General features: G+C 35.6%; 1 protein-coding gene across 1 annotated transcript in view; it reads left to right on the forward strand.

Annotated features, from left to right (window-relative positions):
* The window catches only part of IGF1 (insulin like growth factor 1), a 51,805-nt gene extending 36,675 nt beyond the window's left edge, over positions 1–15,130 (forward strand). Inside the window, exons 3-4 of the mRNA XM_010303518.2 lie at positions 2,927–3,108; positions 10,716–15,130. Coding sequence (XP_010301820.1) covers positions 2,927–3,108; positions 10,716–10,775 — 242 coding nt within the window. The 3' untranslated portion in view covers positions 10,776–15,130. The remainder of the gene's footprint in view (positions 1–2,926; positions 3,109–10,715) is intronic.
* Positions 15,131–16,306: the final 1,176 nt, after the last annotated feature.

Below are 16,306 nucleotides of genomic sequence, written 5' to 3' on the forward strand. Positions count from 1 at the left end.
AATTGGAGATGAAAGACTTAAAAAACTCCCCAAACAACCTCTAATAACCAGTACCTATTTAGCTTTAATCATGACAAAGCTAAATGTTAATCTTATTAAACAACAAAATTTTTGAGACCTTTCAAACTTTACATTTCATGTGACTATTACCTTTATAACCCCTTCATATAACAAAAAATGCCACTACCAGTCATTAGTCCTTCTTAGATCATTCTGACCAAAATGTAACACTGAGAAAAAAAACCCAAAACAATAAGTGCTCTACAGGGTAGATAATTGGCTTCAGTAAAGAACAAGGACACTTGTTTTACTAATGAATTTTACAAGTTAAAGACATTTATAGTCTTGCTACTCATGGAAGGAAGATTTCTTCTATCAAGTTCTGTTGTTAACTCATGGAAGTTCTTGACCAACACGTTTTCTTATTGATTCTAAATTTTGTCACCTAGAGGTAATCCTATCTACCTAGCATGAATGTCATGAGGAGCTAACATTTGTAAGATTCTTAGAAGTGCAAAATAATCCGGAAATCTTCTATTGGATTGGTAGAATTTTTAAATAGGTAACTTCTTTTCTTGGTACATAGGTCATGATAAGCCAGATGAAACCAACCAATGAACTGTCCATCCTTTTTTTTATTGTTAGCAGTAGCCAGGGAATCAACCAAACTTTTATGCCTGTTAGCTGCTATGTAATACCATTTAAAGGAAAATTCTTGAACAGAAGCTTTTAGAGTGTTTTTGCCTATGACAAATTGGCAGATTAAGGAAAGAAAGGTAAGCTTAACTAATCGACTATTTGTACCTACAGTTCAGCTGGATCCATTAGAAAGAGTTACATCTGCGTACCCAGGAACAGAATTTGCCCTTCCACGTTTTAAGTAGGAGCAAGACAAAATGTGGAACAGCTCTGGGTATCCCACACAGTAATGACACTCCACATTTTCTCATGACTGCTAAATTTTGAAAGTATTAGGCTAAGACAACCTGATTAACAGACTTTGGAAAAATCTCCAGGGAAAAGCTTGTACTTTATAATACAACTCAGTGAGTGAAAATAGTTTGGAAAAAAACCCCAAAACTCTGTGCCTTGATATTTATAATACTTTTCAGTGATACACAGAAAACAATACATACACACATACAAACACACACACAAATCAAAATATTACTGTAATCTACTCCTGGCTTGCTGTTCTGTTTAGTCTTATGAAACAAATAATTTAGCAGGCAACATACCATATAGAGGCTCTCAGTGGATTGCAATATACTAAGTACGCATGTTTTTCTTTTTGTTTAATTTACAGTCCCTGGAAAAAAAGACATTTAAAAACCTATTGTCTGGATTTACAAAGCTCATAGGGATAGCTAGTTCTTAGCTGACTGTATTGCTGGCTGAAATGTTAGACATACTTTACCACTAGAGGTCTTTTCATTTACGGATGTACTAAGGCCTCAAGGGTTCTTCATCAGGAGACATATGTTTTAACCACAGAGCATTGCAAAATGCAGTGTTGTCTTCAAATTGACAACTGCAGGACAAGTATATCAATATTAACCTAGAATTTGCTGTATAAACATTGGAGGTAATACGTTCCCAAAGAGAAACTGAATTTTCATCTTTTTTGATACCCTTATCCTTTATCTAGCTTTAGTAATTTCTTAAAACATAAACTCCTGCCAAACTCTGAATAACAGATTTTTGGTGATAAAACTGAAGGGGGGAAAAAAAAAAGCAAGAAAAAAAATTGGTAGAGCTGTCTGAATTGAGTTACTTCATTTTTTGGCTCTTGGTGCAATTTTTCTTTACTTTTTTCCATATTTTTGGGTTCTTAACCAATGTGGGTAATTCTGTAAATGGAAACATTTAATGCTGAAAATGTCAAACTAAAACATTTAATCTTTTCAGAATTTTACTGTCTTAAACCAAATTCTACCAGAATTTTAAAATAGATGTAGTAAGCAGGCAACTACTTTTGTTTGTTTGTTTTTGGTTTTGTGATTGCTGTTCCTTCATGTCTAGTTGGTCATAAAAGGGCAACTGCACATCCAACTGGGTTGCATACAAACAAGCCCAGGAAATAATGGGTCTGTAATCTTGGGCCGGGGAGGGGGGGTGGGGAGGAGAGTGTAAGAGTTATATGAATGAAAATATCACCCTAGACCTGAGTGAAAAATCCAAATTATTTGCCAATCAAATAGTTTCTACAGATGCCCAGTGCCAACACAACACAGAGAAAAATCGTGTTATGTCAGTCTCATTTCCTATCTTGTACAGAGCTATAGAACAGAAAATCTTCTGCTTGTACATGTACCATCAGGCATCTTCCTATTTTTGCTGCATTTCAATGGTTATTTTGTTACCTTATTTCCTGCTTCCGACTAGTTTTTGAGTTTGCAGATCTTACAGCCTGTGCAGTGGTATACAGTATTTAGTTCCCCTTTGGAACACACTCTGGCTTCACATAGTGGCTTGGTGTAGCCTTTCTCGTTCGAAAATACTTGCGTACACCAGAGGCATGATCTATGATCTTTAAACACCGGCTACCTCAGTCAGCACAATCAGTTTTCATCCAAAAGCTAAAGGGCAAATTTCCTTTCCAAGGCTTCTAAATGCCATTCCTCCCTCTCCATTTTCAATGCCAAAACAGTTCACGAAAATCTTTTAATAATACTTTTCTAAGAAGATACAATTTTGCTCAAATACTTAAATAGCAACCACCCATAGACAGAGATCAAAGCTGGCCATTTCCAGGAATATCTTTCGAAGATGTATCTGAGAGCAGGGGCTTAGAATAGATACACACAGGCAGCCTCTACAACTGTCATCGGTGATTCAGTTAAAATAATGCAACTTAATATGATTGCTGCTGAGATCTTTGCGTTTTCTTTCTAACATAAAAACTTTCCATTTGTGTTTTGAATAGGTAAGCCTACAGGGTATGGATCCAGCAGTAGACGCTTACACCACAAGGGAATAGTGGATGAATGCTGCTTCCAGAGTTGTGACCTGAGGAGGCTGGAGATGTATTGTGCTCCAATAAAGCCACCTAAATCTGCACGCTCTGTACGTGCTCAGCGCCACACTGATATGCCAAAAGCACAAAAGGTAGGCCAGGCCGGGGGGTGGGTGGGGGGGAAATAAAAGCTCTACCTACCTATTTCAGGGAAGGAGAATTCTGTCAATGCTGGTAACATAGCAAACCACTGATGTGTTCTGCCTACTAGGGACACTGAGATGTAGTGGGTTTTTGGGAAATAGTGTCCATGGCAGGAAATAAGTAGGAAATGGTGTGTTCTATCTATCTCATCTCTTAGAACACTGAATAAAACATGGAATTGCTAAGCTAGTAGTTGTGAGGTTTTATCCTCCTACTGGGTAGTAAATGACAAGTACTCACATCATCCAATCATAAATAGCACCTAAGACTTCTTTCAAAAGAGAAACCAAACACTGAATGTTTAACAACTCATCTATCCAGAACCTCCTCACTCATCCTTCCTTCCCAGGAAGAGGTGGAGTGAATGATCAAGAGGGAAAGCAGAGCCCTTCTGCTATTCATTTTACATGTAAATGAACAAATTATTTTTTTCTTTCCTCATTATTTTAGCTTTTTTTAAAAATTTATTTATCTATCAGAACTATAACTGGATAGTCACTGCAATCATTACATACTTCATTTTAACTATTTAATGTTTAATATGTATATTTGCCAAGTGCTTCAAATATTCATTGGTATTATTTGTACAGTTTTGGAGTTCAGAGTATCCAGATTTTTGGTCCTGTTGTACTAGATATACTGTACATATATGTAGTTAAATCTCATCTCTCCTCAACAGTGCCTATAGATCAGAAAACCCTTCTTAGACTAGAATACCATTAAGCTCATGTCCAACTGTGTCTCCTGTTCTGAACATCTGGTTCACATGTTATCTGTCATCTGCTGTAAGCCTTTAGTGATATATTTTATTGCTGTTGACCCTGTCTGTCCTACACATATGTTGGCCCCACTCCTGCAGTTATCTGAAAATTTTCTCTTGTAAGAAATGGAACTGCATGAAATCCTAAGATTTCATAGGAATTCAGGAAACAAGCACTATACACTAATTTCCTTAATATCATCCTTATGAAAAGAACAATTGTAATCGTTCCAGCATGCATTTCTTTTCTGTGAGTCAATCCATAGAATGGAATCCTTTCACCTCTTTCTCAAAAGTTTTCAGCCTTTTAAAGTAGTGGCTGTATGATTCTTCCTGGGAACTATCACCTTAGCCATGAACATCTCAAATGGCACACATGACAAGTAGCAAGTCGTCTTCACATAGAGCTCACTAGAGCCAAGAGAACCCGCAGTTTATTCCTATCTGGGCACAGATATATTTAAGGCTTGTGGAAAAAAAAAAAAAGAAAACAGGCCTGGCCAGTAATTTGTGTGCTCCTTCCAAAATTGTTGCTAAGGTGCTGGGTAAAACATTCTGTAACTTCAAGTAAAAAGAGACAAGATACCTGCCAGGTCTCTGATGGACCTCCACACCACTCTCCTTGGAGGACTAAGAAACGATGTCATTCTTTAGGCAGCTGTCCTCTTCCGAGTTCTAAAGATAGGCAGGAAAACACTTTTCTCACAAAACAGGAAGGAACACAAGAAAGGCCTTGCATCTTTCTGCAGCAGCAGAGGAGGTAGTGTTCAAGAGGGGATACTAGAAGAAGAAAAAAATTAGGAGGAGTATGTAGTAATTGAGAGAATCTAGTTTCCAGGAAATTAAAAGGAGAAAAAAAATCAAGGGGTGAAAAGGACAGTAAAAGGACAGTGAGGAGCAGAGGAAAAGAAAGGGGAGCAAATTAGATCAAAGAAGCTGAGAAAAGGAGACATAGTGAAGAACTAAATGACCCATGGTGCATCACACAGAAAAGACAGGATTTTGAGGAAAGGGGAGAGAAAATAAAAATAGAGAAAAATTCATATTAAAGAAAACAACACCTTTAAAGAAAATATATGTGAAAAGGAGGAGAGAGGTGAACAGAAGCAGTAATATCATAAATGCTTGTTGATGGGAACTTGGCGATAAAATAACAGAAATTTGATAGGAAAAACAAACTGAAATTTTCATTAATATCTGTGGATGAAGAAAATTAGATTGATGAAACAAAAATACAGAAGGGGTAGGAGAAACTATTATTCAGATAAAAGGAAAATACAGGGAAGGGAAGAGAAACAGAATTCATTATGAAAAACTCTATGTGAAAAAGCTCTGGTACATATTATCATGTAATTATTTTTTCTTTCTTTTTTGTCTTTTTGAAGTCAGCGGTACATGCCTCCATTAAGAAAGACAATGCTATGTTCATACTTTCTTCTTTGCATAGGCTCCTCCAATATGAATGCATTTAGCTAATTCATAGTGTTGATATGTCACTAATTTTAATAAAAAATTAATTATACTAAAGTAAAATTATTTTTCAATTGAACAATTTTTTTCTGCTTTATAATATTTTTCTTTCTTAATATTATATGTTATATATGAGATACATATATATGACCTCTTCAATATTTTTTTGTTTAGATACAAGATTTAAGGCAGGATTAAGTGGAATATATAAGATGTAGGCTTACTCTCAGATTTCATATACAAGTTTCTTATGCCTTTCATACTTCTAATACAGTTTTTATTTGGTATCTCCTCATAACCTTTTTAATAAATCCATGATTTGATTTTTGGTTTAAGTGGTTTTGTAAGAAGTGGTCTGCTTTCCCAATTCCTTGATCAGATCATTCCTCTTATGCACAATTTGGTAGAATAACTTAGTTCAATGAAGCAGAGCTGGTGTTCTCTTTATAGGTTGTGTTAATGCTGATCTTAGTTATCACATTACAAACAAGTGTTGCTACTCTACATGCACAGATCTGAATGATGAGGGCCGGGCACTGAATGATTAGCATGGGCTGGGAACCCCAAAAATGCCTATTTGCTGCTATAAGGCCAACATCAAGAACTAGCTTTAATCCAATCACAGAGACTGTATGTGTAGAGTTTTGTTTGTTTGTAGCTAACAAACAAAATATTTCTTTCTCCATAGGACCATTATTTGTCCTGTTCTAAGACCTTTACTCACAAATAGATATAAAAGTATATTGAAAAGTAAAAAATAAACACATTGTTATAATATGCTTAGGGGTATTATATACACAGCATACTTCAAAGATTCACAAACAAAAGAAATGAAGAAAGAAATCCAACCAACCTGCAGAATTTGTTGTTCACTCATTAACTGATCACTCATCAATTATGCTCATCCAAACCCTGTTTTGTTTACTCTATTTGAATATTCTGTTGAAAGCTTTCAGTAAAATCCTTACTGTTAAAAAATGAGAGATACTTAGGTATTCATCTTGCCAGACCTGATAAAAAATAGGAAGTGTTCAACTGCATAATACTAAGCCATTATAAAATTCTATCTTAATTGCAGCTAGTTATGTATATGAGTGGAGATTATTAAAGGGGACACAATCATATATCAGCATTTTTAAACCCACGAAAGATGTCCCTGAATTTTTAACAAAGAGAACAGGCATGAAACCAAAGCACATTACAGATCAAGAATTTTCTTTAACCTAAAACCATGAGAATATTTGCTGACATTGCTTTCAGAATAAAATATCTTTTAATGAGCAAATACATCAGCTAGTAAGGTAAGAGTAAGGAACAGGGAGAAGATTTCAGTATCTGTGCTGGAAAGCAAAGTAATGGCTTCACCTATTTTTGCACTAAGTTTATGTTTAGAGTTTTAGACTGAAAGAGGAGTAAGAAGGGAGATTAAAGTTCTGTCTTCAGTGTACATGGCTCTGTCTAGTTTTTCTTTCATTCGTTTCTTTCTCTTCTGAGAAATGCTAATAAAAGTTTAGTCTATTTACCCTTAAGTAAATTAAGTTTTAAGAGCAATTTGGAAAACTACTGAATAGAACTTTGAAACACAACTGTTCTCTATTCAAGCAAAGGTAATAATGGACCTATTTCCACAACAGCTGGGTACGTGAGGGAAGACTCTGACCTTTTTGAATGAAGCAGTGTCACAGAACCAGTGGTAAAAAGTTCTTATTTTAAGGCTACAAGGTACCTTGAAAATTATTACATAAATGTGAACACTGGTAAGGCTGATTTTAAAATCCATTAAGTAAAGAAAGAAAGGAAAAAAAAAAAAAAATAGTGCTATGCCCTCCCCTTGCACCCTGAGCAAAAGGATCAAAGAGGTGTACATCTTCGTATATTTTTTCCTCTTCCTCAGATTTTTAGTCCTTCTTCTTCTTTAGGCCTCATATGTGGAAAATACACAGAAATATATATCACAACAATGTATCGATAAAAAGTGGATTCTCTTGAAAATCCTTTTCAGGTTTTAGTTAATCTTCAAAAATTAAATAAATTCTAAGTAGGACTAAGAGAAGGAAAAGATGTTAATATTTTTAGTTTAAGAAAATGCCATTAAGAAAACAGAAAAAGTATCACATTATTTCTCATTAATCTTTCTAAAATTGGCAGATTCTTTTGTAATTGGCTCAGTATCAACTCACAGATATATTTACAGGCCAAAATATGCACAATGGCACTAATCCTAATTTCTATTACAACCATGCCACGTTACCAAGCCAAAGAGGGAACCTTTAGGTGTAACAGATAGAACTTGGCCTCTTCACTTCAGAAAATTACTTGCCCCATTGTTTACTTTCCAGTCTTATTATTACGTTACTGATCACAGTGCTCACAGAACTAAAAAGCTTTCAAAGAGATCACAGAGAGTTCATAGCTAAGATATCGTGTCTGTTACTACAAACATTAGACTTTCCATCTATTACCAATAAAGCAAGAGATCTTTTAATGCCAATATGAGGTTTGAATGCCCGTCCTAATAGGATGCTGCTGCATGCTTCCCAATATCCTTCCATTCTTAATTAAATGACCTTTACTATCACTGAGGTAGTTGTTGTCCTTATGTTACTACTGCCCTGTCTCCAAAAGATCCATGCTTAAGATGACAGATTAGAAGCCTGCACTTCTCTGTTCATCAGCCATCAAGATGCAAAGCTGACATTTTGCATCTGTCTTAAAATGCTTATTGCCTTTGCCTGGGTATGAACATCAGCTCAGAGGATCTGATAAGGAAACAAGCATCACAGATAATTTTATTTCTAACTACCTTTTTTTTCAAAGACTTGAGAAATAAGGCAAGATTTTCTATACCAGTATAAATGCAGGTCTGAGAACCTGATTCAGGCATTCACACTTTTTTTTTTCCCAATGGTCTCAACATTGCATACTTGAAAAAATGTGTTATGTGGGTCAAAGCATTTCCTGGCATGCATGTTACTGCTGCCACCACAAGTGCCACTTCTTTATAGTTATTCATCAAAATGCTGATTCCAGAGGAGAAACTGTTCTAAAAGTAACCTGCCATCTTCCCTCAGTTTCAAAGCTGGCCTGTGTATTATGACAGCTGTTTTTCCATCTACATGTCAGTATTAAAAGCTATAACTGAAACCCTGCTGCATCTTAGTATTCACTTTGTTTGGATGATAAAGCCATTTTAAAGTCAGACAACTACAGTAGTGGAAAAAACATTATTTTTCATTTGGGAGACACAGTTAATTTTCAATCTACTTTGAAAGCCACTGAAATAAAAATGGCTGATGTTTCATAATAAATATGTTTCACTATCCATGTTATAGACCATGAGCGTGCAGCTTCTAAGAATTTTGCAAGTAAAAGGTAGCATATAACTTTTCCCATATGCTAGTAAACTCACTTCAAAGAGGAGAACCTAGGGGTAGCATTGATGATGATATTTTGCTTTATTTCCATGAGAAAAAAAACCCAGAATTCCAGTTTTCTTAGTTCACTGTTACCAATATAAGCATTTGTAGCATAAGGTAGGATCCTTAATGGTGGCAGATTCCCATGAAGTGCTGCAAGTGAAAATCAGTGAAGAATTGAAGGGTTCACCCAGAATGAGTACTTCAGAGTGAGAACTAACAACTTAGGGAAAACTAAAGACAAAAAAAGGTAGTTTTGGAAAAGCTGGAAGAGGAACAGGCAACAAAACAGCAAAAGTTATTAACAACAATAATTAGCAGAATTCTGTTGACATTTCTCTTTCTGTATTTAATCCATGCTAAGGAAGATATTCTATAGTAGTATTAGCAAAATTTGATGAAGACAAGCCAGTGTCCTACTGAACTGATCACGGGAATAGTGACTAGATGATTAATCTCTTCTTACTCATTTAGTATTGCATTTCTGACTAAGAACACCTAGAATGGCAGATTCCTAACAAAGACATTCCTTCATTATGAATACTTTGCTATTAACAAGTTTGGCTTGTCAGTGATGATAAATTTTAGTTTGGCTCAGTGTTGTTACTTGGTGGTAGTAAAATTAATTTAACAATGACTAGTACTGCTTGGGGTTTTTTTACATTCTGAAAATAATAGTTCAACTCATCCATTCAGAACCCAATCCAAAACCAGTATAAATTAATAAGTTCTATGTGAGCTCAAGTTTTGTGATCTTTTGCCAGTTTCCGATTTATTTTATGTTTAATAGATACTGGAGGCAAATGGAAAGGTTATATATAGAATAGTATTTTATATAGCAAATCATTAAAAAACCCCACAAAACTACTGTAATGCACCAAATCAGCTTTCATTTTCTTTCTGTCCACCAGAAAAGCAGGCAAAAAGCAAAACTTTAATTACTTTTTAAATTTTAGAGATTACATTTCTTTTTTTGCGGGGGGGGGAGGGGTGGTTGTTTAAATAACAGATAATGGAGTGGTAGAGCTGCATATGCATGCCTCCCCTTTCTCAGGGAGATTTTTTATTTTTGGCTTCTCTTAGGACAACAGACATGATTTCAGTTAACTAAGAATTTTACTTCTGATGAGGATTATGAGGATATGGAGAGTTACTTAACAATTCTGCCTCTAGTCTGGTACAGAATGTGCAAAGACTTGGGCCCAGCTAATATTTACCAGCATGGCAAATAAGGACATCAAATTGAAAGATATATGCCACACCCATCGCTGCTGCTGGAAACTGGCCTGTGCATGGAACAACAGTGAACTGAGGGCATTATTCATTCCAAAGCCCTCTTGATTTGCCTGGCACATCACCCAGTCTCTTTTTGAAAATACAAATTATTTGGCTGCAGCTCCTGCAGTGAACCCACAGTTTTTATCCTCCTAAAGGCCTTATCCAACAAAAACCTTACATATCTAATATAAAATTTATGCAAAATGTAGGTAAGAGTCCCACTCAGCAATTTTGAAAACCTCTGACACTGGGTACCAAAGCCCAGGAGGCTCCACAAATCCTGCAGTTACAACTCTAAAGTTCCCTGACCCCTGCTTTTGCAAATGTCCTTGTTCTGAAAGAAAGAAAACCTTCAGTACCTACTGCATGTCTGAGCTCATCCAGGTTCCAGTATGCAGATGTTTCCTCTGCCAAGATCAGCAACAACAGCAATCAAAGTGTTTATGCCTAGGAGAACAGGGAATTTAATGTACAGAGGTTTTGTATAGTTATGTTCTCTGTGCACAGGCAGAAGGGCTCTAACATTTCCAGCATTCAGGATAACTGTTTTCCCAGTAATCTAAGTTTTGTGGTCACACAGTGTATTAAAACCTATCTATCTATCTGGATTTTTTTTTTTCTATACCTTCAGGAAGTGCATTTGAAGAATACAAGTAGAGGGAACACAGGAAACAGAAACTACAGAATGTAAGAACATGCCATCCACAAGAACGAAGAATGAATGTGCCATCTGCAGGATACTTTGCTGTAAATAAATTATTTGTTAAACATTGGAAGACTTAAAAAAACCTATGGTTTAATAAGCTTGATGCAATCTCAACCAATGGGCATTCTCCCAGTGAACAATGCAACTAAACATTCCAATATTAAGTCTTTAGAGAACAGAACATTGTAACTAGCCCAGAGCTAAAAATTTCTGTGGTTGATAGATTACTGTTAACCTGTTTTAAATGTCCTGCACAAAATCTCTTAAAGTCCTGTGCCCCTCAAAAGCCTACAAATTTATGGGCCTTTGATGGATCCAATTGCACTAAATTAACCTATGAACACTGGCTGCTGGAGTCATTCATCAGCCTTGTCTAAGTGGTGGTTTTTTTATTTGCACTTCTATACAAGCAACAGGCTGTTTGTTTTACAGTGTCTGATAACATTGTTTGTCTACCCCTTCATATTTGCACAGTTTGACATTCCCAGTAACAGCAGCAGTAAGGTAACATACAGTTTTAAACATCCATTAATTCCATCTGTGGCATTTTGACAGAATATGGGTTATAGATGCATTTATTTTAAGACAGTTTTATTTTTCCTTCTCTTGCAAAGATGCAGTTTATTGCAATTTGTGAGACAAAAGATTTTTAAAAGCAGTTAAAGCATACATAGGCTCTCAAACCATTAATGATTCTTCCAGGTAATTATTTTGCAACAGTATAGGTAACTTCTTTCTTCCTCCATATAACGCAGTATGTAAAATTTAGCATATCAATAATACACATATATCAAACAGTATGTAAAAATCTCTGTTTTATAGTACAACGGTGCTATTTTATAGTTTGTTACATGAAAGGGTCTGGCCAAAATGGTAACAGGTAAAAGCAAATATGGAAAGATCAAGCCAAAGATCAAATAACAAAACAGTTTTTTAAATATTCAGTTTAAATGAACTAAAATGGCTTCAGATTACAACGTGGAAATAACTTTCCCATATGCAAAAGAAAATTCAGATACTTGTTTCCTTTTAGATGTTTGAATGGTGGTGGTTTCACTTACAGTCATGTGGAACACAAATTCACAGATGCCTAGGCCCAGAGAAGGCCTCAAATTTGAAAAACAGCCCTCAAATGCCTTCAAAGGGTAGCCCATCAGGGCCCAAATCTTTCTGAAACATCAGCACTCTATTCAAATGTAACAGAGGGTTACTCAAGTTCTCTGCCATTTTAATTCTTTCCACAATCAGATGTGACTAAGTTGACTGGTAATTAGGCTGCTGCATCTCTCTGTACATCAGAAAAGGTAAGCTAATCACCAAATTACAGTGTAGAAAGAGTCCCCAAGAAGAGATGAACCTTCGAACTGCTGCTTACAATAGCCTTTCATGCACGCTTGTGTGAGACATGTATTTCTGGATAATCTCTGACATGTAACCTTGATAGCTACTGCACTGATTCTACCTTGACTAACACTGTGTCCTATGCTCCATTTTTGTAAGTCAACTCAGTGCTAGATCGGCCATGCAGTGAAGGGGGATAGGTAGCCAACGTGTCCCAAGGTGAGCAATAAACTTCTCTCTGAAAGAAGGGAAGAGAAGGCAGGGGACAACACACTGTTCCACCCTGTCCAGAACTGCAACGTGATTCCACTCAACTTCTTCCCCCCCATCACCCTGTACGCGGTAAGCTCAAACAAGGGATGAAGTATCCTTTGGTCAGCCCCGAAGAGGATAGGGAGCGTACTGTATGAAGGGAGCAATTAGGCAGATGTTAGTTTAGATCTGTAAAGGAAGTATCTCTTTTTAAAGGCTCAAATCTGCCTTACTTTCTACTACAGCTGTGGCAGTAGATGGCTGAACTATTGATTAAAACACGAGAAGCATCTCTGCAGACTGCATATTGTACAGCTCCTCAATAGTTTCTTGTGAAACAGACAGGAAAGGTAGGTCTTAAAAGTCTAGCAAATTATTATAGCTCCTTTTTTTATTCCCACAGAAAATCTGGGGTTCGTATTTTTTCCAAGGAAAGTGTGATGTGTTCCTACGCAATCCTTTAAACCCTCTGCTTTCTGTGAGATGCATGTTTATAGGCACAATAGGCTGCCATCACAATGTAAAAGCAGAACAGTGAATGAATAAAAAGAACATGCCACAGCTGTCACTGACTGAGATAGTTATGTTGAAAAAGTACAGAGAAACAGATGGGGAAACTAACCTAAATTATTTACCACCAATTCAATAAACAGAGGTAGCAATTCTGATATCTATCACAGCTCATACACGACATTTTTTGGTGGAGGGGATGGAGAGGGAAGTATTTTTACTTCAGTGGCTGTTAAGAATTCTGAAATGCATTCTAAGAATAAACCGTTATTTTGATGTCACAGACATAATACATACTTCATGTCCTGTGATTCTTTCTATCTCTTATCTCCTCTGAAGTTCGAAGGGGAGGAGGGAGGAAAGATGTGAGCGCAAAAAGCAATTTGCGGATCTCTGTGGTGGCAAGTTTCTTTGTAGATAACATTTTATGGATGCATTGTTAACATAAATTAATAACCACACATCATTGTGCTATTTAATTCCTGTAAATTAATTCACATTTTGGTCTTATCTTGGGATTCATGCACTCGCATTCATGCCACCATATTTCTCCTGTTGAGAAATCATAATTTGAAAATGTCATTCACAGACAGCAATATCTAACATCAGAGCTTGGCAACTGTCTAAACGAATTAGACCAATTCTTGAAAGAAACTACAATAAATATGAATAGCTACAAGCTTCAAAGGCAACACTTTTCTTTACTAGAGAATAAATGATATCACAAAATGGAGAGTAGCTCCACCACCATAGAGATGAGAAATGCATGGATGGGAAATGCACTGTTTTATAAGAAATCTCCAGTCATATGGCAGGGAGCACATGATATACCAGTCAGTGTGAAAGATAAAGGGCTGCATTAGCTTAATAATCTCAATAAATCCGCTACTTAAAGAAGTTGAAGCATGAGCCAAAACATCTCTCTCCCAAAAGTACAAAGTAGTCTGACTTGAAAAACTTCTAATTAGAGAAATTGAAGGGTTCAGCTGGATTTTCAAAAGCACTCCAGATATTTAGGAACAGGGCCCCAGTGGATGCCATTGATAATCATAAATCACTTAAGTGGTAAGGAAAATCCCACTCCCCATCCTTCCATATCATGTAAATCACATGAAAGAAGTCACATATTTTTGCATTCTAGAATAGACATAAAACTCCAATTATTACACAGAATGTCACTGAAGTTAATACATCTCTTTTATCAAGGTAGCAAAATTTGAGCCTCATGTCCGTAGCAACAATAATTAATCATTAAGAGTTTAAATGGAAAATGAATAAATTCTATATTCTGCTCAAAATGTACTTTACAAACCTACACTTAGATTTGTGTGAAAGACTTGTATGAGGCTCAATTGTATCATTCAGTCAAGAGAGAAAAGAAAATCAAATAATGGGATATTGCATTCAGTCCCTGTAGATACACTAAAGGCGGTACCTTTTGCCCAAGACAGATTACAGCGTCAATTCCTTTTTTAAGATTAAAGAATAAATAAAGGGTAGGCTTTCTTTACAGAAGTGAATTCCATACACAACTAGTAGCTATGTTCAGTTGCCCCATGAGCCAGTTGTTAACTTAGTATCAGTGGTTAAAGTTGATTAATGAAGACTCTAGGCCAAGCACTGAGTCTTCTTGATTCTCCATTTTAACAAGAAAGTGCGTGATAAACAAGTTCAGAGAAGTGTATGCATATTTACTTTACCTGTTACTGATTTGGCCAACAATGCCAAAGTGGTGCTATTGTTTTGTTTAAGAAAGTACTTGACTAAAATATAAAAGAAAGCATAAATATTTTTTTAATGTATGAAAATGACAATTATATAGGTATGGTTATTAAAATAGAAATACAACTAGCCATAACTTTTCAACTTTTTGTCACTCAGCAAAGGCAAGGAAATCTTAAATCAATGGAGATGGGGCAGGAATAAGAGTCAAAATGCCACAAAAATTCATAGACTTGAAATGCAATTCTGAATCTTTACTCCAAGTCAGAAATACAGATGAAGAAAAGCATTTAAAGTCAGGGAACAATGGATATGACTGAAAGCCTGTTCAGATTAATGAGAGTCCTATATCATACCAAAGATTTTTAAGCCACAATCTAGCCTGAAATCAGTGTAGAGTTTGGCTTAAAGTCAGTGGCATGATATGATGGAGACTTTCATTAAGCACATGTTTTTATTTTTATCTGATTACCTTCTCACTCATGCCATGCCCCCTAAAAGTCAATATTCTTTGGGGGGGAAAAAAAAAAAAACCACAAAAAATGCATCTGATTTTAACAAGGAACAAAAAAATAAAAATTCTTAACATGAAACTGATGCTATTTTTAATTCTCATCAGTTCCAAATTGTGAGAAAAAGTTGAAATGTATGGCTAACAGTCTGTGATTTTTGTTTTTATTTTTTTTTTTTAAACTTTATGTGGTCACTATGAACATCCTAATGTGCACAATTTCACATTTCATTGTTTTGTTTTGAAATGATGGTAAGTTAAGCCCAAATAGAGATTCTTGGAACCTATAGGCTAGATAGAATACTTATGTTCTGATGAAGGTATAATCAATATATTTAAAATGTTTTATTTTTAGTCTGAAAAGGAATAGTAATAATTTATTTGGGGACTCAACCTATACTGGTCCCTCTTTTAAGGATACTGTTCAGTGCAAACAAGTCTTCCAAATGCTAAACTTCTATTCAAACCCAACACTCATTCCTCCCTCCCCCTTCCCCCAGCAAACCTAGTTAAAACACTATTGCAATATAATTTTATTGTTTGTCTGTTTGTTTTATTGGGGGTTGTTTTGATTTGATTCACTTTGCTTTGATTTGGGGGGCAGGGGTAAGGAGGAGGAGATGAGGCTTTCAAGCGATTAAGAATTTTTCCTCTTGGGTATAATCCACAAAAAATAAAGAATTTGCCTTGATGAGATTACTAATTATCCAATTCATGTGTGGAAGTAGCATTAAGTAAAGCAACTAGATTAAAGTTGTCTTGAAAGAAGGAAAAAAGTTATTAACACAAAGTTTTTACTCATTCAAATCCTACACTATACATTTTGCTTCTCACAGCATTGGAATATTCTACTGGACTATAACTGTCTGAACACACAGTATCTGATATATATAAATCTTTGATTTTTTACATGAAGGGTGTTATGGGAATATCTGAAACTTGATTACATATAGTACAGTATAGAGATACCAGTCTAGCAGAGACCAAAACAAGAAGGACCTCCTTGATGCTTACGTTAGGAAATCTTATACTAGTTGCATAAAGTATGTGTGTATGTGTATATAGATATATACATATATAGGCATATGTATGTATATGTGTATATATATATACACAGTTATAATGTGTGTATGTGTATGTGCATGCGTGTGTGCACGTGTATATTATGCTTTTTTTTCTT

Source organism: Balearica regulorum, chromosome 1 (assembly GCF_011004875.1).
Source record: "Balearica regulorum gibbericeps isolate bBalReg1 chromosome 1, bBalReg1.pri, whole genome shotgun sequence".
Classification (NCBI taxonomy): domain Eukaryota; kingdom Metazoa; phylum Chordata; class Aves; order Gruiformes; family Gruidae; genus Balearica; species Balearica regulorum.